Genomic DNA, 26,021 nt, shown 5'->3' with positions numbered 1-26,021 from the left:
ATAACTTCTGCTTCATAAGAACAGAGTATGATGGAAAAATTCATGCTTCCAGATCTCCATCAAGCTGATAAACCTTAGGAAGGGAACAGCATTATTTCTGACTGTGGGGAAAATGTCATATGGTTTTAAAGTAGAGAATCACATGCTGAAAGATTCCTGACTCTGCATTTATTTGCCAAATTGTGACCTTGGGCAAATTATTTAACTTGTCTGTCCTCAGTTTCCTCATCTGTGGTAATTCATGATGTTGTTGAGGGTTAAATGAACTAATGTGTTTGAGATTGAATGATACAAATTTCTTGTTTTGTAGGACCAAAATAATCAATTATTGACAATTCTTGCAGTTCACATAATTCAACCCAAATGAAAAAGTAATGCTTAGAATAGTGCCTGGTACTTAGCAAACCCCATGCCAATGTTGATTTTGCCTTCCACTTTGTAAGAAAAGCACTTTTTTTTTCAGTGAATAAGGTTATTTATTCACTTATAAATGTGTTTTTACTTACAAAATTCAGTAACTGCACAGATGAACCCTGTGTAAATACACATACTTTACAATTTCAACTGCTAAAGCTTGGCTAGGTATGTTAACTTCTTACACTTTTAGCCACTAGAAGTTTGGGTTGAACCAGATAATTCTAGACTCTTTCAACTCTAATAAACTGCAATTCTAAAATTGTCTTCTCAACCAAATTTTAAGAAACCAAGAGTTAAGAACAGTGGTCTCCACAATCATCTTAAACAAGAGAGCCATACCATAGAACAATTGCCTAAATTAACTATCATATATCGACATGAAATGTAAAATGTTTCAAAAATAATTAGCATTAACACAGCTACTGATACCCTAGAACCAAAATAGTCACAACCACAAAAGTAATTACATTTAGCCACCTTGGTCTCATAGTTATATTAATTCTGAACCTAAAGAATGTATTTTCTTCAGTAAGAAAGTTACATGATTCTTGTATCACTCAAACACTAAAATTAAAGTATTCACTGTGACCTTTCAAGATTATCTTCTTCTAACTATTTTCCATTGCAATTTTTTTCGTACATATGTGAGAAAATACTAAACCCATGTCCCTATCACTGATCAGAAACAGCATAACTTAACATTATTGCATGCTTTAGAAAATAGTAACTGGAGGATTTTGAAGGTAATCATTTTCAAAATTATAAATTGGCTTTAAGGGATGTAAGCATAAGGAAGTGTTTGAACTGTTTTTACTGTTTTTGCAGGAAGTTCATGAAAAAAGAGAAGATGTAGCTAGATGTGACAAGAATATATACCCAAAGTGACTCTAAGAAAACTGGAAATAGTAAATTCTTCAACAATAGTATATTGACTAATATCTGAGAAACCCCCTCCTTCACAGAGTCTTACTTTTAGACAAAAACAATATAGAGTGTACTGTTTCTGCTTCTGTCTTTTGATTGAGAGAAATTATTTGTTTCCAGCTTTCAAATGACAGGTGTTAACTTGGGATTTGATTTTCTTTACAGTAATCCTTGATTCTTCATACATTTTATATTCAAAAATGTCATTCATTAAATATTGACTGGTGTTTTAGGTGCTGTGCTGAATATTAGTAGAAAAGACAAGGAAACAGGACATTGCTCCTGGCACCAAAAAGCCATCTCTAGGGTCAGAGTTTGGGGTAGAAATAAAGAATAATGGAATGGGAGGGATATAAATACCAGGTGCCAAAGACACAGAGGCAGAAGAGGACACTTGCTGGAACGTCGTATGAGAGTTGCAAGTAGCAGGGGCAGGCAGCATAGGGCTGAGCATTCTCCCAGAATCCCTTCTGAGTTTCATGGCGGTGGATTGTGGCAACACTCTAGTTTGCAAGGCTGGAGAAGTCACGAGCAGGAAGAGGTAGAGGGCTTGAGTACTATACCAAGGAATTTGCATTATATGAATCTAAAAGTTGTGAGGAGCCAATGAAAGATTTTCAAAAGTTACTTTGTCAACATTTTCCACTCAAAATGATCATTCTGGCTGCATTGCAGAGATTAGATGGGAAGAGGTCCAGACTAGAGGCAGAAAGCCTTTCTGGGGATTGCTTATAACTCCTGAGAGCCAAATGGGTGGGGGGGGGGCAAGGGAAGGGATGGCAGGACTTAAACTTGGCAGTGGCAGCTATGGGCTAAGATGTGTATGAAAGATATTTGAGTGTTTGGTGGCAGAGTACATGCATATTTTTATGATTTGTATTTTATTATACTGAGCCAATGTATAAGCTAAGCATTTTCTAGCTATCTGGTATGATGATTTAAAGAAACAGAATTTAAATGAAGTAAAAATAATTGAATTTCAACCCTAGTGAGATCTTCTTATTGTAGTTTTATATCTTGTTTTAATGTAATAGATTTAGTTGCCAGTTTCTCTTAATAAAATTATTTTATTGTATGCTTTCTTATTCTAATTAAATGTTTCTTTAATGCATAACATATCAAGATACTAGAAGACATTTAAAGAATTATCTTCTCAGGTTTCATTCTTCTACATACATTTAATTTCATTTGATCTACAATGTTTTTTGACTCTGTTTTTATGGCTCTAACCCATCTCTGTTGTTTCTGCTTATATATTTTTTTCCTCTGGAATTTCTTTTCCTCCAGGATTTGGGGGTTCTTTCATGGCCCCTTCTCCATCACCAGTGACTCCAGCTCAGAATAACCTGCTACAGCCCAATTTTGAAGCAGCTTTTGGAACAACGCCTTCAACTTCTAGCAGCAGCTCCTTTGATCCATCAGGTGAGGCAGTGATTTTTAAACATGCTTTTTATTTCTCCTGATAATAAATGATATCACCTATGGTTAGTATCATATCGGGATATTCTAAGCAAATATGGAGTGATAATATGATTTTAAAACTCTTTAATAAGCCCCCTTTTCTATAACTTAAGTAAATTTTTAAGAATATTTGAGTAGATCTAAGAATTACACATAATCCTTTTATGTTTTTCTATTTTTAATTTCTAGCAGAAATCTAACAGCACATACCATCTGTTTGCATGAGCTTGTATACACTGATTTCAAATTGGTTAATTCGTACTACTAGGGAAACAGATTCTTTGTACTAAATCTTTGTACAATATCTGAGCATGTGGACATCCCACTGCTATTGCTTACACCCTCTGAAGCTTGCATGGCCCTCAGTTTTAAGAAGTTGAGACACAAATAGTATTCTTTGCCTGCCTTTAACCTTTCATCCTGCTGTCATTTTGTTTGTATTCTCTTCCATTCTACTCTTCTCATGCTGGGTCCTTACTACAAATTTTCAATTGGTGAGTTTTTGGCAATTAAATGTGTTTCAGAAACACCCTAAATATATCCCTTGCCTGACAATTTGGTTGCTTCTACTGCCAGTGCCTAATTGAATGCTTTCCTTTTTTTGATTTAGCATTATTGTATAGTAGTATTCATGGTAAATATTCATAGATTTTTAATGAAAATTAACCATAGAATTTTGGCATAGAAAAGATATTAGCAATAATTTATACAAATATATCTGCACTTAAATGGTCTTCATTCTAGGAATTAAACAAGTAGTGATTTGTAATATGGTTGTGGAATCATAGTAATAGTGTGATTCATAACAGTTACAACAGTATTTCCTTTGTATGTTCTTTGCTTACTCTGCCCCTGAGGTTAGAATCGAAAATTGATTACTATAAAGAAAAAAAATCAAAATACTTATGTCTAAGTTTTGGCCAGCTGTTTTTTCACATCAATAGAATGTTTTGTTCTGATGCTGACTTCGTGTGCAACCGGTAGATTCAGCCTTCCTTTCTCAATTAATAATTGTTTTAAAAGTAAACATTCTAGGGTCTCAGAGTAAATTGTTCAAACTTTGCTGTAAATCACTCGTATCTTAATATAAAGTGTTAGTGATTATTTTTAATAAAACTGAGAAAAGTTTTACCACTCGGTGCCTATGTACAGTAAGCATTGTAATAAAGACATAATATATATCATCTAATTTAAATTATAAAACAAAGTTATGTAGTAGACTTACTCTCCCTGTATTCAGATACAAAAACTAAACTTCAGACAATAGCTTTATCAAAGTCCCACAGGTAGTGAAAGAAACAGCTAAACTTGATCCCAATTCTGACTCCAAAATCTGTGCTCTTTTCTATACATTACACAGGTTATTTTTCATTTGTTCATGCTCATTAATATTTCCATACTTTATAAGTAGATGTATTTATAGAAACGCTCTTTTTGGTATTACAATCATGAAAAGTGTGAACTTCATTTCTCCTTTTATAAGATTATATACCCACTTGTTTCTGTAGTTTTTTTCATATTTTTTTTATGCTGACCTTGATCTATTTGATTTCCAGTGTTTGATGGTCTAGGTGACCTTCTGATGCCAACCATGGCACCAACTGGGCAGCCTGCACCCGTCTCAGTGGTACCACCCAGCCCCGCAACGGCAGCAAGCAAACCCCTAGGGAGTGATCTTGACTCATCTCTTGCCAGCTTAGTAGGCAGTGAGTAGTAGAGCTTCCTTTAACTAATTAATGTGTAAGTTTTTTCTCTATTTTCTCATGCTTTGTTTTTGGATTCACGTATGGGTAAGTATATCAAGGAGTAGATAGAAATTCTTTGTGTACCCAGTACAGTTCCTTGAAAGATAAAAAAAATTCACTATGCCATTGTCTAATAGCAGTCATCTGAATTACTGAAGATGCAACTAGAGAGCACATCATATGAAACAAAGTGTGCATGTTTTAGTACTATATTTTTCATTCCATTTGAAAATAAGAATATAGAATAATACGAATGCAGAATATTCAATAATTAAGTATACAAGTGAGCTTCAGTTATTCATTCAACAAACATTCATTGAGTACCAAGCATTCTTCCAAGCTCCAGTCATTGAGCCAAGTAGGTATAAACTTTTTCTCTTATGGGGTTCAGAAAAGACAGAGACAAAGCATTAAATATGTTAAATATATTCTTATAATATGTCAGGTTTTAAGTGCCACGGGGAATACCAGAATAGTCAAAAGAGAGTTGTCAATGCTACAGAGTGAGAGATAGAGTATATCTCACTGAGACAGTAAAATTTGAGTTAAGATTTGAAGGCAAAGAATCAGCCATGTGAATATCTCAAGGGGGACATTTGAAAGCAAAGGACATAACCAGTGTAAAGGTATTGGGGCAGATTATCTGGCATATTCAAGAAACATTTTGAAAATTAGTGACTAGAGCTAGGTAAGTAAAGGAGAGAGTCATAGAAGGTAAGGACAGCTGTTAGATTGCCCTTTACTCTGAGATTTATTTTTTATTATGGTGAATGAATTTACTATTGCAAAAATTCTTGTACTCAAGGCTCTATCAAGAGTTTGGGAGATCATCAGTACAGACTTTTTCCCCCTATGTACTATCCTATGGAAATATTTCTGTTTGCTGTCCATTGTCCTTGGTCTGGGCATCTATGGAGATTCTTTAGTGACACCTGGCAAGAGTTTATTGGAATATTCTTCCTATTCTAAAATTTCATCTCACTTGTGAATAGTCTAAAAGTGGGGACTGCTTTTACTGAACACTTTAATGTGATGCCCAGATCCTCCTTCAGAAATAGGTCTTTATAACTCCAGCTGATAAGAGGTACATTTGTGGCCTGGGCAGGTAGTGTAAGAAACCATGAGCCAAGGATAGACTATGTAGGCAGAGAGATCTTGCAGAGGGTATTTTATTTAGTGGGTAAGGAGTACATAACTACTTGCATATGCATTCTGGGTTTGTTGGATTCAGTAATGGAAAGTCTGGCTGCCAGCAACTCAGCTCCCTCCTAGGAGATCTGAAAGAGAGCAAGACCAGCTGTGCACTTTATACCAAGAAAGACTCACACACCTCACCAAGCACAGCACTCCATTCCAAAACCTACATTCTCTGCACCAGGGCTGATGCCAAGCCCATTTGCCCGACACTACTCATCTTAAACAAGAGCAGCAAAGACACAGGGCTCTGGAATTTGGGCTCCTTAAAATAATGGACAGTATTTGCTTTATCAAGCAAGGAAAGCAGAGGGAGAGTATATTGCTCTGACTGAATTAACTCTCCCTCCTCACCAGACTGATACTAGGTCTCTGGATTCTAGCATTCACTTCCTCCTTTAACAAAATAGATAAACAAACAGAAGCAATGATACATTACCTCACTAGAATAGGTCATTACATATACCTGGGAATCAGGAGCATCAGAGCACAAGAAGGAAAAGTTAATAGAAAAGAATTCCTTATACCTGAGGGGAGAAATCAAATACTGTACAAAAATGAACAATAATGTAAGAAAATTACAAAGTTGCCTGTTCTATTCCCCGCTCTGTTTCTGTTGAATCCACTCGCTGTACCTGTACCCCATTTCTGTATTCATAAATAAATTAAAATATCTTTAAAAATTAAAATAAAGTTAATAATAAAAAAGGAAGTCCAGAGGCCTACATAATGAACACAGATCTTAGTTACCTAACAGAGAGTATAATAACAATTTTAAGAAAACTCATTGAAATCCTGAAAGGACAAGCTAATGCAGAAAAGTAGGTACAGGATCTCAGAAAAGATACCCAGGAACAAGAGTTCTTCGCTAATGAGACTGAAGAATTTAAAAAGTGCACAAAGGGGCCCTCCCTGGTGGCGCAGCAGGTTAAAGCACTGCACTGAAAAGCTAAAGCCACTTCCCCGTGAGTTCGATTCCCACCTGCCCTGGAGGTGACCACATGGCGTGGCAGACCTCTCCTGACCCACCCGCTGCTCCCCTCAGCAGTGTACTTCGTCAATCTGCCTGTTCTGCTCCCCATTCTGTCTCTGGTGAAGTCTTTCGCCACCCCTGAGTCTCTGGCCTGTACCCCAGTTCTGTATGCACAAATAAATAAATCTTTAAAAAAAAAAAGTGCACAAAGGTAGACTGACTGAAATGAGAACAAATATGGAAATCATATTAAATAGAATTAAGCTAAAATTAAAAAAAAAATATCTGGGGGTCAGCTAACTATCAGATCCTATAGGATACACTATAGCTAGCATAAGAGGGAAGTACGTGATCAATAATAAGGAACACTTAAATAAATAGTATAACTATATCTGAAGCAACTATAAAGAGAAGAGCAAATGAAATTAAAAAATCAATCGTAGGCAGGAAAATACTAGAGTGAAAATAAATTAAATAGATACGAAAAATATGATGTAAAATATCAATGAAGCCAAGAGCTGTTTCTCGGAAAGAAAAAACAAACTAATAAATCATTAGCAAGGCTCTCTAGGAAATAAGTATGAAAACCCAAGTAAGAAGAATCTAAAATGAAAGAAGCCAAATTATAACATAGACTGCAGACACATAAAGGATTATGAGACTTCTATGAAAATCAATCTGCAAACAAACAACAACCTAGAAAAAAACTGGCAAATTCTTAGAAGCATACAACTTTCCAACATTGAGCATTGAGGATGAAAAAAGCAGCTTTATCAGGCCAATCACAAACACAGAATTGAAAAAGTAATTAAATTCCTCCCTAAGAATGAAAGCTCAGAGCCAGGTAGTTTCACTACTGAATTCTACCAAACCTTCAAAGAAGATCTAGTACTATCTATTGTCCTTTTCATACTCTTCAAAAAAAAAAAAAAAACTGAAGAGAAGAAAAGCTCCCAAACATATTTCATGAGGACAATATTATCTTCACCCAAAAACCAAGCAAGCACAGCAGAAAAAGGAAAAGAAAGCTATATACCAGTATCTCTGATAAACAGATACTCAACAAAATCTTGGCAAATTGAGTCCAGCACTACATTAAGAGGGGCAGGTACTGTGGAAAGTTGATTGGCAGTGTTTCAAAATGTTAAACATGAAATTACCATTAGGCAGATATTGCACTATGTGACTCAGTCTAGAAAACTCCACTCCAAGATCTCTGCTCTGCTTTACATAAATCTCACCTCTAAGGCAGTCCCTGAGCCCCCTGTCTAATACCGCCTGCCCCCAACTTTGATCTACCTGTCTTCATCCCCTTTACCATGCTCATCCTTTTTATTTTTCAATAGGCTTTCGAAATGGCCTTCTAACAACCTATATAATTTTTTTTATTATTTTAATGTGTATTATCATCTCACCCATTTATAATTCACATTCCTCCAGATTACAAGTCCTTGTTTTTCTCTCTAATATGTGCCCATGCTTAGAAAAGTCCCCAACAGATGTAGGAGCTCAATAAATAACTGATGAAGTTAAATAAAATTAGAGCAGAATGATTAAGCCAATTGTGTCAGGAGTCACAAGACCACTCTCATACTTGCTCATTTAATAAAATGTGACAGCACATAGGCCCTCCCTGGTGGCGCAGCGGGTTAAAGCACAGCACTGAGAATCTAAAGCCGCTTCCGCATGAGTTCGATTCCCGCCTGCCCCGGAGGTGACCACATGGCGCGGCAGACCTCTCCTGACCCGCCCGCTGCTGCCCTCAGCAGTGTACTTCGTCCATCTGCCTGTTCTGCTCCCCACTCTGTCTCTGGTGAATCCTCTCACCGCCCCTGAGCCTCTGGCCTTTACCCCAGTTCTGTATGTAAAATAAATAAATCTTTAAAAAAAAAAATGTGACAGCACATAATTATGCGCACAACTGAAAATCTGATAGAGCAGCTTAGGAAGGAAACATTCTAGATCCCCACACAAAGAAGGCCAGAATCTGGAAGAATCACATGCAAACTTGCTTAAGCTGTCTCTTCCCTGTGAGTGGAATACTGTATAAAAATGCAGCAACATGGGAGATGTTTTTCCCCGAGATGTTCATTAGGGGCTCAACATCAATATTTTTATTGGATACTGTCCCTATAAGGACTCTATGCGCCTAGTGTTCACCAGATGTAAACCTTAAGTATAACATAAAGTAAAAGAAAGTTTTTGTGTTGTAGGCATGTTTGTATAACTGGATACAATCATTCCTAAGAAAAGTAGACACTTTTTCTAGACCTCTGGTTCTTTGATTATTGAAATGATGGAAATTTAAATTCTTTTCCTTTGATCCATTTATAGATCTTGGAATTTCTGGTACCACATCCAAAAAGTAAGTGTTTTGAAATGATCTGTATTTTTTGTCACCATTTATTTTATTTATTTGAAGCTATCAAGCATTGTACTCACTGGAGTAATCTTTCATTCTAGGGTATTCTAGGAAATTTGAAAATTGTATTTTACTTCATTCTGGATTTGTTGTTAATCTCCTGGAACCTTACAATGAAAGGAGTAATCTGTTTCAGGCTTCTATATTAACACTAGGTTATATCTAAAGATGTGCGAGAATTGCCTTTTGAATATTTTAGTAATCTTAAATTCTGCTTCATTCACTGCAATATTCCTGGCTAACACTGATGTGTGTGTGGGTATGTTTTGTGTATTGCTTGTTCTACTTATCATTTCAACATAATGGAATGGGAAGGGGGAAAGAAGGAACAGTTATACTACCAGAAGAGTAAAAACCACATCAAAAACTTTTAGGGCTTAGATATTAAAGTTCACAAGTTTATTTCATTTATCCCGATGATTTTTTTAAACTCACACACTTCAGTCTTATTTCATGCCTAAACATAAGGAGACAGAACAAGAATGGAAGGGTACTTATTTTTTCTAGCTCTGTGAAAATAGTAAATGACTATGGAGGCTTAATGTTCTGCATTTACTTCCTCTTTAAGATCTTTTGAATTGTTTCTAAACCTTTTCATAGCATGTTCACCTTTGAGATGATTCCCACTTCTCAATGAACAAAAGCAATTTTTATTTCACATCGCCCCCAAATATGGACCTGATTTGTGAGTAAGACTGAGATGTATAAAGACGAATTAGTAACTCCACTATAGCCACACATTTAAGCCCTACCCTCACATCAGTGTCTGACTGTTGGGCCTGTTTCTCAGTTGTTTCCACAACAGGAAGAGAAGGGTATTCTCTTTTGATCTGCCAGAACCATAGAGTATTTATAAAGCAAAATGCCAGAATAGTAATGTATAATTTAAGGACATTTCAAGATTATAATTAAGCATTATAAAGCTAAGTTATCTAATGTTCTATAAAGTACACTTATTTCATTTGATAACCATTTATTGAGTACCCATTACATCCTAGGCACCAAGCACATAAGAATGAAAAAGACAAACACAATCCCTATTAACTCAGAAGGTCCAAGTCTAGTAAGAAAGAGTTACTAATCAAATAAGCACAAAAAGTAGCACTATTAAAAAAGAGTGTTACAAGGTGCTCTGAAAGTAACTAGCAGGGAAACCTGAGCTCATCAAAGTTGAGGTGCCACCCTGGTCTTTAGAAGTCTCTCATAGAATGTAGACATTAAGAAAGAGTTATAAGAAAGAAAAATAATGTACCCTTTTTTAGATAGGTATTTCCATGTCTCTGCAATTGGAATGCATTTTATGATAGTGGGTCTTATGGCCATAATAAGGCTAGCTGTAGTCATGATATAGGTATATGAAACCATCTACTTTGATCTATTAATTGCTATATGGATGCTTCTTAAAGCCAATGTGTTTATGATTTTCATATTTGGAATTGTTATGTCTAGTGAAGAATTCAGTTGAACATTATGATACATTTTTCTATTAAAAGAGACAAGAAATTCTCATTATTACCAAGGCCCAAATATAAGTGGTTTTTCAAATGATTTTAATATCATAAGTGCAGTATAACAAGACTGGTTTCTGTTCTATGCTGTTCTCTTTACTACACCTTGGCTCAAACAGTGTTTTCAATCCAAATAAAATTATCTTAGTAGCTATCACAACTCTTTCCTGAAGGGAGTGTTATCTTTATTTTGCATGCTTGATTTTAGGGGAGATCTTCAGTGGAATGCTGGAGAGAAGAAGTTGACTGGGGGAGCCAACTGGCAGCCAAAAGTAGCCCCAGCAACCTGGTCCGCTGGTGTCCCATCAAGCACGCCTTTGGTATGTATAAGCACTTTGCCAGTTTCCAAGTGAGTGGACCAGGGTGCATTTTGCTTAATTTTTCTATTGATGTTGTATTTCTTCATCCACATTGAAGAAATATAAGGGTGATATAATAGTTATCAAAATGTTAATTCCATTGACTTTATCTTTAATAACAGTTATGATATCTTTTCTTAATTATTCATTTCTTATAGCTTGTCCAGTTTTTTTTTTTTTTGTATAAAGCTATCTATAGTGGGTTTTGTTTTGGTTTGGTTTTTAGGGTTTTTTAAAAAATATATTTTCTATATGAATGGAACTGGAAGGGATGGTGCTCAGTGAAATAAATCATAAGGAAAAATACAGATGTTTATCATCTATTTTTAAATTTTATTATCAAAATAGTATATGTGCTTCCTTAGATATGAGTTCTATGTGTATACAACTATGTAAATATTTTCAAAACCATCTGTATTTTATCATTTCCTTCCCACATTTCCTGATTTTTTTAAATAAATAATTAAACTTTTTTTCTTACCAGAAAGATTGGGCATTTTTCTACGGTGAAAGTGAATTCTCATTTTAAAACCCTATTAATTCTGCCCAGCATTTTTAAAATTGAAACTACTAACACCATTTTATCTGTAAGATTTTAATAGGCTTCATTTCTATATATCAAAATTCTAACATTCACATCACCATTCACTCTGTGAAAGAACATACCATAATAAATAAAGACTAACTTTTTGTTTTATTTACCACCACAAAAAGGATACTGCCTGGGCAGCAAAATGTAGTGTTTTCCTATACTTACCCCATATTTACCCAGCCACTTTTCAAAACTTATGCTAACTTTTCACATTTCCTTTCCACCTTCTCCTAAGCCTCACTCCTAAATATATCTTGATTCCTTCCTTTCCTTGCTGCCTGAATTCATTCTCAAACATCACCGAAAATTGACATCCAAACAAACATGCATGGAAGTTAATTAATATCAAATAAAGTATAAATATTTTAGATAGATTCCACTAAAAATGCTATATTCTAGAATTAATTAAATATCAGTTTGGAAATTTAGAACACATTTTCATTTAAGTAATTTTTCTCAGTAATAATGGTCTTATAGATAAACCACTTTATAAGGTTTAGGAATAATAAACAAGTTCAAAGAAGTCTGCAAAGAGCTCCTTGAACAAAAATGTTCTGCGAAGCAGTATTAATAGCATAACATTAATTACAAGTGATACCATAGAACTGAAGAAATATAAAGAAGATATATTATTTACCAAAGTGTTAATTCCATTGACTTTATCTTTAATAAAAGTTATGATGTGTTTTCTTAATTATCCATTTCTTATAGTTTTTCTAGCTATAAGAAAACAGAGATTCTGTCCCCAGATATTTAGGTTCTCAAAATCTGGCTACTCTATTCTCCCCTCCCTGTGACCTGTATCTAATAAGACTATTTTCCAATTCAGGACTCATTTCAAGGGCAATGTAATTATTACTCTGGGACTCCAAGCGCTGCTCTTTGGCTAGTGGCCATATGCTGAGATGATAAGCAGGCAGCACTCTGGGCCTCGGGGCTGAATTCCAGGGGAGGAGAACAGAGGGAGCCATTCTCATGTTGTGGTGTAGTAGAGGGAGATTCAGTGAGCATAAATGTAATTTCTAAAGTAAGGGTTTCTATACTACTCCATATTGACTTAAATCTCACAATATGAATTACCTTTCCAAATTAAAGGAGTCAACTTTCCGACTTTCTTCCATGCAAAATTAGAGAGAGGCCTTGCAATGCTGAAGAAATATAAAGGAGATATATTATTTACAAAGTGTTAATTCCATTGACTTTGAGTTCATGCTTTGATGGTGTGGTCCTCAGCAGGGTATAACTTTCAATTGTGTGAAGTTTTTCAATAGTTTCAAAATTGTGAGAATCTAAGATAAGAGTGAAAGGGAGTAAGAATACTGGTTTATAAGATTTGGTTTATAATACAAACCAAAAAGATAGAGAGTAGAGAGGGCAGAAAGGAAAAGAAGAGAGAGCAATCTCAGATAAAATTCATGCACTGGAGAGCGTTGTAAGCAAAGCCACCAAGAGCCTGAGCCAGGCATCTTTGGGGGCAATTTGCTAAATAATGAAATTATTAACCAAGAAAAGGAACAAGGGAAAAACACTTTAAAAATGGTGTTAAATCAAGGCCTTCTTTGGCCATTTCCCATCCTGGGAGCAAGAGATTTTTGGTTTGTTTTGCATAGAAGAACGGAGGTGTAGGCCAGATGTGGATGGGGTGAGAGGATTCAACAGGAAAGAGTGGGGAGCTGAACAGGAGGATTTACTGAAATACACTGCTGAAGGTAGCAGCAGACGAGACAGCAGAGGTCTCTGTAACATATGTGGGTCAGCTCCCTGGCGGGGAATTGAACTCAGGCCTAGGTGATGATAGTGCTGAGATTTAACCCATAAATCACCAAGGAGGCACCTGACCTCAAGAGTTTAACCACATACATTTAACTTAACTATTTTTTAAAAGATTTATTTCATTTACCTGTGCATAAAAGAACTAGGGTACAGCCCAGAGGAGTGGGAAGTGAAAGGTTCACCAGTGACAGAGTAGGGAGCAGAACAGGCAGATTAACTGAGATACACTGCAGAGGGGAGTAGTAGATGAGACAAGAGGTCTGCTGTGCCATGTGGGTAAGCTCCCTGGTTGGGGTTGGGAACTCATGCTGCAGTGGCTACTGATAGCTTCATAGTGCTAAGACTTACCCCTGTGGGCCACCAAGGAAGACCTTAACTGTTTTTGATAGTGCTCTTTGATGCAATAAAGCTATTAATTTTTATAAGATTATTCTTTTTTATTCTGTTGTTTGTATGCTTGATACCATATTTAAGAAACATAAATCAAAGTGTTGAAGATTTATTACTCCTGTGTTTCTTTATAAGAGTTTTATATTTTCATCTCTTATGTTTGGTCTTTGATCTATTTTTAGGCTCATTTTCATGTATGTTGTGAAATAGGCCATAAATTTCTTGTTTTGCATGTGGAAATCCATTTGTTCCAGAACCACTTGTTGAAAAGAGGACTATATTTTTCTTCACTTGTGGACTTTGACATTCTTGTCAGCAGTCGATTGACCATAGATATGTGGGCTTATTTTCAGAGATTATTTTGTACTGTTAGTCTACTTGTGTGTCCTTATGCCGGTACCACACCGTCCTGATAAAAAAGCATAGTAGTTTTGAAACAAGAAATGTGAGTTCTCCAAATTTGTTCTTTTTTGAAAGTGGCTTGGCTCTTTTGTAGGGCATTCTTGGTTCACTGCATTTCCATATAAATCTTAAGTTCTTTCTCCAAAAGAAACATTTAAAATTTTGGTAGGAATTGCACTGAATCTGTAAGGCATCCTGGAAGGTGTTGCTATCATATCATTACTACGTTTCCCAACAGGCTTTTGTCCTTCTTGTCTAAGTTGTCTTTGATTTCCTTCAACAGTGTTCTATAGTTGTCAGTGCACAAATCTTACACTTGTGTTTATTTCTATTTTTTTTTATTTTTGATGCTATTGTAAAGTACTGTTTTTGTAATTTTTTTAATTGTTGAGTACTAGCATAGTATGAACACTCACTGATTTTTGTACATTGATTTGATATCCCGTATCTTTGCTGTACTTATTAACTGGTAGTTTTTGGTTTAGTTCTTTTTTTTTTTTACTGTTTGTGGGTATAGATTATTTATTATATTTATTATATTATGTATTATATTATTCTATATATAATTTTTAATACAATAGAAATAGGTTTTTCTCCCTTTCATATCTGAACGCCATCTTTATCTTTTTCTTACCTATATGAGCTGATTAGAAATTTTAGTACATTTTTGTTTTATTCTTATGGATAAAGTTTTCAGCCATTCAGCATTAAGTAAGATTTTAGCCATGAGAAACTTCTCTTCTATTCAAAGTTCAAAGAGTATTTTTTGTTGCTTTTTGTTTTTTCATAAAAGGATGTTGGATTTTGTGAAATGCCTCATTTTTTGCATCTACTAAAATGATATAATTTTAATGTTTCTTAATAAAATATATTGCGTTGATCAAGCCAACCTTGTATTGTTAAGATAAAACTCACTTTATCATGGTATATAATTCTTTCAATATGCTACAGGACTCTGCATGATAATTTCCTCTGGAGACTTTGGTATCAAAGTAACACTGGCATCAAAGAATGACTAGGAAGTGTTCTCTTTTTTATTTTTGAGAAATTGACACACACACACATATATGTATATACACATATATAGCATGTATATATATATACACATAGCATATATACATATATAGTATATATGTATATATATATATAGCAAAATTCACCATTGAAGCTATCTGGCTTTGAGCTATTTTGTGATGGAAGTTTGTTCTTTTTTAATTTCTGGTTTATTCTCTTACTACATATCTGTTTGACTTTCTATTTTTTCTTGAGTCAGTCTTGATAGTTTATGTTTTTGTATGAATTCAACTTTTATTTCGATCATCTCATGTCTTTGGCAAATAGCTTCTCATAGTATTTCCTTAAAATTCTTTTTAATTTCTGTAAGGTTAATAATAGTGAAGTCCCTAATAGCTTTCCTGATTTATCTATTTAAATTTCTCTTTTACCCTAGTTTGTTTACCTGAGTAAATCTGTTACTTGTATTCATTTTTTTAAAGATTTATTTATTCATTCATACAGAACTGGGATACAAGCCAGAGGTGCAGGGGTGGTGAGAAGATTCACCAAAGACAGAGTGGGGAGCAGAACAGGCAGATGGACAAAGTACACTACTGAGGGGAGCAGCGGGTGGGTCAGGAGAGGTCTGCAGTACCATGTGGATCACCTCCAGCAGGGGATTGAACTCGCACTGAAGCACCTTCTGCTAGCTTGTGGAGCTGAGTCCTAACCTGTTGAGTCACCGGGAAGGCCCCTATTAATATTTTCTTATAAAATCAATATATAGTTTTTTATTGGAGGGGTAGGGAGGGAGGTACACAGGATTATGGTGATGGCACACAGGTGACTTGGTGATGGGAAATCCGCGGGGATTACAATTTATATGGAAAAAAAGATGTAAAAATAAACTGTTATAAAATTTTTTAAATGATAAAAAAATAAAAGATGTGTGGATAAGCAGAAGTGGCATATACACAACAATAAAAAAAAACAATATATAGCTTTTTATATCCTCTTTGGATTTTCATACTTGACTTCATTAGCTCCACTCTAGTATTTACTATTTCCTATTCTTCTACTTTGGGTTTTGTTTTTCTTTTCTTTTTTTTTTTTTTGTGCTCTGTTAAGGTGGAAGTTTAAATTATTATTTCTATATCTTTCTCCTACCACTGGGATATACATTTTTGTTTCTTTGTATATCTCATATTTTTGTTGAATCCTGGATATTTTGAATATTATAATGTGGTAACTGTGGACATCAGACCTCACCCATTTTGTTGGTTGGTTTTGGGTTTTTGTTTGTTTTAACTGACCATCCTAAAATAATTTTGTAAAGTCTGTGTTCTTGGTCCATCTTTGTCCATTGATGCCTCCATTCCCTTACCTAAGTGCTCAGCTAAAGTTACACAGGTTTCCTTAAACTCCTAGAAAAAAATACCTCCCAGTCTTTGCAGAACTGTGTAGGTGTTGGGACATATCTTCCAACTCAGTGTGCAATGGCGATAGTGCTCCTTACTGCCTGCTCAAAGCCTCGTGGTTGGCCAGCATCTTTCCTGAGTATGTGCACAGCCCTGGGAATGTGCATGGACTTCTAAATTCCCAAGATACCTTGAGCTTTTTAAACCCTTAATCCCTACATCTCATTCTCGCTCTTTCCTCCCAAGCTCTTTGTTTAGTATCCTGTTTGCCCAGACTGTTATCCACTGCCTCAGACAGCAACAACTAAATCACTTGTTATAAATATTTTCCACAAATTACTTCAGATAAAGCTCTAGCAGTAGGTGCATTTCAAGTTTGGCAAAACCAAAACGAGTATCTTGAGACAGGCTTTCCAGACAACCAGACACCCTCCGCCCAAAAAAAAATTCAATATAGTCTTTTCTCTGCTTCTATACTGGGAATGTGCACTGTTATTTTAAAAGGTGACAGGTGATCTATAGGACAGTGGATAGCTATAGAATAAGTTAAAATGCCATAAAACTCACAATTCATACCAAGATTCAGCTGATTTTCTTGAATAAATACTTTCTGGCTGCTGAAAGATGTTGCTTGGTTTTTTTGTTTTGTTTTGTTTTGTTTTTATAACAGTTTATTTTTACATCATTTTGTACATTTTTTTCCTATCTCAGTTGTAATCCCCACGGATTTCCCATCACCAAGTCAGCCATGTGCCATCACCATAATCCCGTGCACCCATTTTTGATCCCATTTCCCACTCCACCCTCACAAAATGTCTCTGGTATATGGTTGTTCATTATTTTTGTTATTTTCTTGCCTGGTCCATTATACTCCTGCTATGAGTAAAACCATCCGGTATTTTTCTTTCTCTTTCTGGCTTATCTCACTAAGCATGATCTTTTCCAGCTCCATCCAAGTTGCTGCAAAAGACATGTGTTTCTCTCTTTTGGTTGCTGAGTAATATTCCATTGTGTATATGTACCACATCTTTTTAATCCAGTCATCTACTTTTGGGCATTTGGGCTGCTTCCATGTTTTAGGTGTTGCTTGGTTTTTAGAGTCTCAAAAGAATTGTTTTTAAGTATAGCATAGAAAAGAATAATAAAAACTTGGGGGAGAATGGAAACCAAACATTTGAAATGTAAATGAAAGCATATTCCTCAACTGTCTAAGCCAGTACCCCTCAGAGGATATAACCATAGGAAGAAATGATTGATTCATTTGAATTGCTTACCTAGAGGGTGGATCTAAGGAGAGTGGATATAAGAAAGGAAACCAACACTGTGCATCACCTGAAACCCAGTGGTCCGACAGCACCACGAAGGTGCACATCTATGCAGTGACCTGTTCTATCACTGGTGCTAGAGCCACTTTCATTTAAAACTGAGCTCAGTGCTTACTTACCTATCCATGCATACTTACAATGCTTGTACTTAAAAATTGTATTCTGTCGGGCCCTCCCTGATGGCACAGTGGGTTAAAGGCCAGCACTGAAAGGCTAAAGCCACTTCCACATGAGTTCAGTCCCTACCCCAGAGGTGACCCACATGGCGTGGCAGACCTCTCCTGACCCGCCCACTGCAATGTACTTATCAGTCGGCTTATTCTGCTCCCCACTCTATCTCTGGTGAATCCTCTCACTGCCTCTGTACCTCTGGCCTGTACCGCAGCTCTGTATGCATAAATGAATAAATCTTTTAAAAAATCATATTCTGTCCCTTAAAAACCAAATTATTTTGGTTCTTTTTCTTTGCTGGTGTGTATGTGTTGTTTTGATAGCAAGGAGCTGTACCTCCAACCAGCTCAGTTCCGCCTGTTGCCGGGGCTTCATCTGTTGGACAACCTGGAGCAGGATTTGGAATGGTGAGTGATAACCTGTGTTTAAAACTTCAATTGATATTTCTTAGGCCTTTGCCAAATTCAGCTTAACAAATATTGCTGTAGAACCCAGTTCTCCTCCAAATGCAGTAAAGCAATTCTTAAATGTTTAGCCTTTCTGCTTTAGACCTTAGTCTATACATAAAGGGATAAAGTCAGTTATAAAATACTTAAAACAAAGTCTGTTTTAGAATTTCTAGATTACATTGTTATGGAGTAATATTTACCAGATATTTTCTTGGCTCAATCATCCAAATTTACTTTTCATAGTAGATAAGTAGTCATTTATCACATTTATCTCTAGCAAATTTTTAGGCCATCTTCCATAAAGAAGCAAGTTTTCATCTCTTCAGGAATTATGCTTAAGAGAAGACAAACAACACAGAGCCTGGTTAGGATGAGGATGCATGTGGCCTGCCAGGCTGCCACTGCACCTCAGTGTTTCTCTGCCATCTGCCAGGCTCATGGTACCCATGATTCAAAATTACAAGTCACGCTTTTTCACAGACATGAATTCCTCAAAGTTTATCAGAAACATTTTCAATGCATAAATATGAGGCAGAACCATCGGGGTCTCCACTCCTATGCCAATCACCCTTCTTTTGCAGCCCCCTGCTGGATCAGGCATGCCCATGATGCCTCAGCAACCAGTCATGTTTGCACAGCCCATGATGAGACCACCCTTCGGAGCGGCAGCTGTCCCTGGCACACAGGTCAGTTTCTAAATGCTACATACAAGATCATGGTTTAAATTTATAAGTATAGAACTGTCATGTGACAAACTGCTTTAAAGAGGCTTTAATATAATATCTCATATCTGTTGCTTCAGAAGTAAAGAAAACATGGGAAACAGATAAGCAGTAATGTGAGATTGGATGGGGGAGGTGACAATAGGTATACTAAGGTTTCTGTATGCCTTGCCTACTCAATTCAAAAAGTTTCCCAAGAATAAGCAGACATTGAACAGATCTGGGCATTCATTCTAATCAGTAGTTTGTGTTCTCAGATAGAGCCAAACTCATGGGTAGGGACACAATCCTCCAAGCTATTAAGTTAGTCCAAGAATTTGACACTGGCAGAGTAAGTTTGCCAAACTACAAATTAAAACAAGCAACCCTGACAAGATTGCCCTCCCTTGAGATTACAACCACAAGTTTTAGAGTCCCCAGGGTGACCCTCACTGGAGATCAACTGCTACAAAGTTGAAGGATCCCATGACAAGCTTCAAATTAGGTATTCTCTGAAACAACTTAACAGAAGAACTCAGGAAAGCACTAAATTTGCCATTGTAGTTTTATTATAGTGAAAGGGTAAAAAATATTATAGTGAAAGGGTGTGTGTGCCCACCTCACATCGAGATGTGTTATGCATGCACCTTAGCCAAGCTTCAGCTGTAGATTTTTTATTGAGGCTTCATTACAGAGAAGTGATTGATTGAATTACTGCCCTCATGGTTGATCTCAGTCTCTAGACCCCTTCCTCCCTCAAGGTTAAGTTGAAAGCATACGGCCAAAGACCCAATGCCCTAATCACACAGTTGGTCTTTCTGGCACGTCCAGACAAAAGCCTAAGGATTTTTAGATTGTAGGCATAATGTTAGCATAAGTGTTGAGATCTTACCATGATTCACCAGCAAAGAGTCAACATTAACTATCAGGTCTGGCTCCAGGAAATTACCCTGTATAACAGATGTAGTCCTACTCACTAAGAAATTCCAAGTGTTTATATGTTATCTACCAGGATCCAGGATAAAGGGCAGACCTCTCTTTAGATGAGACTAAATTTCTTACTATGCAATTGCTACATTCATTTACAAATATGCTAATTACATGGATTTGTTCAACTGTCTGACTGCTAATAATGATAGTCACACTGATGAATCACTCTTTCTTGATTCTTCTTATAAAATGCCTGGCCAAAGTGGAGGGACATGTAATAAAGGACTTTATTATTAAGGACTGACTTGGATGGAATCAGAACACCATATTATAACTTATTAGCACCATACTAGTAAAACTGAGAAAACCAAAACAAATAGCTCAAATTTGTTTTAACTCATTCAGTAAATGCCTTTACTTTTAACTTACCAAGTAAATATTTTAATCTCTCTTGCTTCCTTAAGTCTCAAAATCCATCCTCTACCTACTCCCAAAATTTATTTTCAGTTTCTTAACTTGAAACACTGAAAAGCCACAGTTCCCAGGATAGAGAAAGTGGTGGATGTTCAAATAAATACATTTAGAATATACAAAACCCTAGTCTTCAAAGTCATCACCAAAATACTAACATATGAGAAATTTTCTAGTTTTTTTCTGATACTGTTAAACCCTGCCTGGAGTTGATTTGGAGAGAGAACAGTGAGGGAGAGTTAGGGGATTCAAATTAGGGTCAAATTTAATCTAACTATGTTTAAAGTGTAAAAAGATTCTCACAGTGAATGTTTCCTTGATGATCAATTATATTCATAACTATTACCATCATCTTGAAAAAAATTTCCATTTTAATGAACTGGAAGCATATTATTTTTATTTTTTAAATTTTATTGTATTTGGTGTGCTAGAAACTTGAGAAATAAATTAATATAATTTATTATGAAGGCACTGTTCTGCCTTGCAGAATACTATCAATATCATTACTTGGCACTGGTCTATTTACTCAGTCAGGGAGCAAGATTAAAAACTTTTACTCCGTAATTGAATTTATAGTAATTTAGGAAATGGTCTGCCACATTTATAATTTTTAGTTTCCTATATCAGAGAAGAAACATAGCTGATTTTACTAGATAATAAAAGACACATCACTGATATCTACGCTTTAGAAAGCAAAACTATTTTTCATTACTGATGATTGGACTGTTCACTATTTTTTACTTGTTTGGCATCATGATGTTGTTATAATTGTTGTAATTATGGACCAGTGAATTCTCTATCTTCCAAACACTTTCATGCCTTACACATTTTTCCTCACCTTTCTATTAAGTATAGTCCCAGCTTTAGAAATGAATATATGAATAGATACTATTGTCAGTTGGTCATTTCTGGACAAAGAAACAAATCTAAAAATCCTTCTTCTGAATCTCTGTTACTTACCCAATAAAATTTGATATCCCAGATTTCTGATAATTACCCAGATTTCTGACATTTCCATGATGTTAAGCACATAGGTGATGAATTAGACTCGGGCAGATATCAGTCCCTACTATGCATAGATTACCTGACTTTTCAAGGTCTTGGACCTTCACAGTCTGTCCTACAGTAAAATAACTTAGTTATTAGCTAAGCAGAAGCAAGTTGATTTTTTGTTGTCTTTGTTGCAGGCTCAGAATTATTGCTTTCTGTAGTAGTTTGACAAGTAAACTTCTCTACAAACTGAACACAGGCAGTATTAGAATTTAGTGATATTTGTACTAGGAAATTGCTCTTCTGAAACAAATAGTGCACCACAACTTGATTTTAACTTAATATACTTTTATAAATTTCTAGTATGCTTGGCAAATGACGTAAGTAATTTCCTAAGTGGCTTTCTGCAGACCGTTTTCTTTCAATTTTTCCACCAACTCACTGTAAGAAAAGTCATTGAAATTCCTATATTAGTTTAGTGGTACTAATAACTCAAATGCAAAATGCTTTTGTATAGAGATATTTATACTATGGTTTAATATGTATCATTAATATCTTTATGTGACTTGTTTTTCACCTCTTCCCTAACTCTTGTTCATGTAGTTCTACCTGATTCCCAAATTTTACCTTGGCTAAATCTGGTGTGAAAAAACTTCAAGAAAGCCAAATACCATTGAAGTGTATTTTAGCAATCCAGAATTAAACATAGCACTGTGACTAAGTAGAACAAAGTAGATTTTGTAGTCCTTTAGCGATCTAATCCTCTGCAAGCTCTGCCTAATGCTTATCTACCTCTCTATTTGCTTTCTGTTTCTGCTGTCTTGGACTGGCTTTTCCCCACTAGCTTTCTCCAAGCCCTACACCTGCCACTCAGAGTCCCAAGAAACCTCCAGCAAAGGACCCCTTAGCGGATCTAAACATCAAGGATTTCTTGTAAACAATTTAAGGTATCTAATATTGAGCTTTTCCTGTGAGCTTGTAATAGTGACCTGTGCAATTTTTAGCTATTTCAGGTATGATATCTGTTGTTCTCTGTCTGTGTATAATTGTAGTTTGTATTTATATCTTTTAAATCAATTTTAAAAGCCATCTTTAACAATGATTTTTTAAAGTCTTAATTTATAAAACTAGGAGAGAGAAGCTTGAAAGTATCCTGATACTGGATAACAAAAAAAAATTATACTGCTAAAATATAAAATACAAAGATTATGCTGAAAAATCAAAATCTTTCCAAACTACTTGGTAAATTAGAAAATTACCACTTTATTTCATGATAACTGGAATTTACAGAAAGCTGACATTCATAATATTTAGAAAAAATCTAAGAATATATTTGGCTGTGTAACTGTTTTTACTTTGATTGTCCTCATTTCCCTCATCAGTGTGATTAGACGAGATGTACATTCAGGGAGCTATGGCTGTAGACTAAACTTCCTTAGATTTTCACCTTTTGTACTTCTGCATTTTTTACATTCTACATTTAAATATCTATAATATACATTTCTTACCTTTTACATTCTAATTTCAAATATAATTTATAAGATTATTGATAGTGGCCTTATGGGAGGAAACTGATGAGGGCAAAAAACATTTATTATTAACCCAGCACCTAACAGTTGTCTAGGTTTTCAGCAAATACTTACTGGATGTGGGTGAACAGTGATAATGCTGCTTTTCATTTTGTGCAGTACTTTTTATATGCACCTCCCAGTTATTAACTCCTTGGATTCTCTTTGTTGAGATCAAAGCCTGTGAGATAAACTAGCTAAATACATTTGTTCCCGTTTTGCAGCAAAAGGAACTGGAGCTTGGTATGAAGTAGCTTTCCCAAAGCCACTGGGAAGAGCAGTAAGAGTGTTGAAGTTTTGGGGCCACTGTGTGGTGTTATTTTTATTATACATCTGCTATGAATATATGCCTAGATAGGTAGGTAGGTAGGTAGAGAGAGAGAGAATGATAGATGAAACATTCTCTGGTGTGTACTTAGTTATTTCAAGGTCTTAACATCTTAGTCAAGAAACAGCTTCTTGTGCCCAATCTTCTATTCTACTTTAAATTGGATTGAGCTGATGTAGACTTGAGTAAGATATTGAACACTTATCTCTCATCAATTAAAGTTTTAGTGGAACAAGGACCTATAAAGAGCAGGCTTTTATCCACCTTTCATTCAGTAAGTACCATACTCATCATGTGCCAGGAATAAGTACTCAAAATAGGAGATGCTTGAGACCATCCCTTTCCTCAGAGATTCACAGTTAAGAGGAGATGTGACAGACTGGACTGTGAGGGATAGTTATCCATATGGCTAAGAGAACACCAGGAAAGGTGTCCTATGAAGTTTGGATTAGCCAGATAGATTGTAGGGAGCAGCCTCTGTGAATAGATACTGTGAAGCTCCAGGGACAGCTCCCTTCTCTCCTGTTCTCCTGCTTAACTACTTAGTGACTCACTGAACAGCATAACTGAAAAACATATATAAATATAATACACATATAAATATAATGGAAGTTACCACCTTTCCCTTTTTTATTTCACTGTGCTTTTTTAAAGGTTAGCTTTAATTGTTTTTAATAGATATTGAATGTCTGTAGTTCTTAAGGTTAGTTCTAATTGTTCTTAATAGATACTGAATGTCTTACAATTAAAATTTCTAGTAAATATCCAAATTCTGAAATCTCGATGATGTAATTTATTATCAAAAAATTAAAAATTTAAAGTTTTCTTCTGGCTGAAATTTTAAGCTTATTATAAAGAATTGTGAATTTGTTAATATAAAATCTTTTGCATAAAGATTTTTCTAGTGATAAGTAAATTTCAAAGGCTATAAAGTATTTGGAGAGTATATAATAATTGTTTTCTAATTCTAGTACTTTTTATCTTTACAGCTGCAATTTTTGTGACTGAATAGAAAAAAATTAATGAGTTTGGAGACTTCAAATAAGATTGATGCTCAGAGTTTCAAAGTGAGCCACCAGTACCAAACCCAATGCTTACTCATAACTTCTCTTCCAAAATGTGTAGCACAGCTGTGAAAGTGAACATTAGGAATGTGTACTACCTTAGCTGTTATCCCTACTCTCAAAATTGTAGTGTATTTGGGTTATTTGTGTGTTGTACGATGTAAACAATGAATGGATGTTCCTGATGCCTTTAGTGCTTTTCTGACCTCGCCCGTGGACGGATGATGCAGCTGTTGTATGGTGAGCCATTTGGAAAGATGTGTCTGTGTTTTTTGAAGGTTTCAATGTATATATAACTTTTGGACAAACCTAAACTTTCCCCCTAAATTCTCTTTTCTTCTGTATTTCTCTTACAAACATAATATAATATCAGATAGTAAGGAAAACACTCTTAAATATACAAAAACTTTTTTTCGGTGTGGAGTACATTTTTTCCAATCACAGGAACTTCAACTGTTGTGAGAAATGTTTATTTTTGTGGCACTGTATATGTTAAGAAATTTTATTTTAAAAAATATAAAGGTTAATGTCCATAATAAATATTTCTCCTTGAAGCTACCTTATCAAGAATGAAAAATCTTACAGAAAGAATTCCATATTTAATCACTACTATATTAAAATATATATTTTAATTATATTTGACAGGTTTTGCATCTAAATTGACCTATTTATTCATTCTTGATTAAATGCACTGAAAAGTAAAGGGTTCATTTCTATCCAGTTCTATTGTGAAAATGCAAGCAGAGATGTGCTATTCAAGCAATTTTGAAGGCACCCCAAGGTATATCTGTAACTTAAAGATTACTACAGATAATTTTTATTTTATCGTGGGCTTTATGTACATCTGTTTTTTAGTATTTCTTTGTGTGTTCTGTAGACTAGTGTTCCTCCATCCCTCAATTGAGCTCAAAGTAGGTTTTGTTGTACCATTGTGATTAGAATTTAAACTAATTCAGAGAATTGTATCCTTTACTGTACATACTGTATTTTTTAATTTTTAATTCGTTGTCATACTGTCTGTGCTGATGGCTTGGCTTAAGATTTTGATGCATAAATGAGGTCACTGTTGATCAGTGTTGCTAGTGGCTTGGCAGCTCTTTGTTAAAGCATATTGGGTTGGAAAGGTGTTTGCCTAATTTTCAAATTATTTAATAGATGTATGGTACCATTTAAAAGTGGTTGTATCTGAACTTAACTGTGGGGATAACATACACTGTAATGGGGGAAAAATTTCAAAATGGCTTTTCTTTGTATTTCAGTTTAAAATCCCAGTGCATGTACGCCCTCTGAGATGCAATAAATACCTTGAACAAAGAAAATGCAAATATAATCTTTCTCTCTTTGATTATTTTTAATAATGGGAAAACTTTTTGGGGGGAGTCTGTTTCAAATGACACACATGTATATGAAATATTGAAAATGTTAAAATATTTAGGAGTGATAAATGCTG

General features: G+C 35.2%; 1 protein-coding gene across 2 annotated transcripts in view; it reads left to right on the top strand.

Annotated features, from left to right (window-relative positions):
- Positions 1-25,741, top strand: part of SNAP91 (synaptosomal-associated protein, 91kDa) — a 73,747-nt gene extending 48,006 nt beyond the window's left edge. Inside the window, exons 18-25 of one of the 2 annotated variants that reach the window (XM_012722265.1) lie at positions 2,629-2,763; positions 4,374-4,508; positions 9,049-9,079; positions 10,853-10,964; positions 18,394-18,477; positions 19,101-19,205; positions 22,456-22,558; positions 24,497-25,741. In XM_012722265.1, coding sequence (XP_012577719.1) covers positions 2,629-2,763; positions 4,374-4,508; positions 9,049-9,079; positions 10,853-10,964; positions 18,394-18,477; positions 19,101-19,205; positions 22,456-22,548 — 695 coding nt within the window. In that variant the 3' untranslated portion in view covers positions 22,549-22,558; positions 24,497-25,741. Of the gene's footprint in view, positions 1-2,628; positions 2,764-4,358; positions 4,509-9,048; positions 9,080-10,852; positions 10,965-18,393; positions 18,478-19,100; positions 19,206-22,455; positions 22,559-24,496 lie in introns of both variants that reach the window. The other variant, XM_012722262.1, reaches the window with a different exon arrangement.
- Positions 25,742-26,021: the final 280 nt, after the last annotated feature.

This window comes from Condylura cristata, unplaced genomic scaffold, assembly GCF_000260355.1.
Source record: "Condylura cristata isolate star-nosed mole 26May11 unplaced genomic scaffold, ConCri1.0 scaffold00001, whole genome shotgun sequence".
NCBI classification, from domain to species: Eukaryota; Metazoa; Chordata; class Mammalia; order Eulipotyphla; family Talpidae; genus Condylura; species Condylura cristata.
The sequence above is the reverse complement of the archived record's forward strand: the minus strand, read 5'-3'. Positions and strand labels throughout refer to the sequence as shown.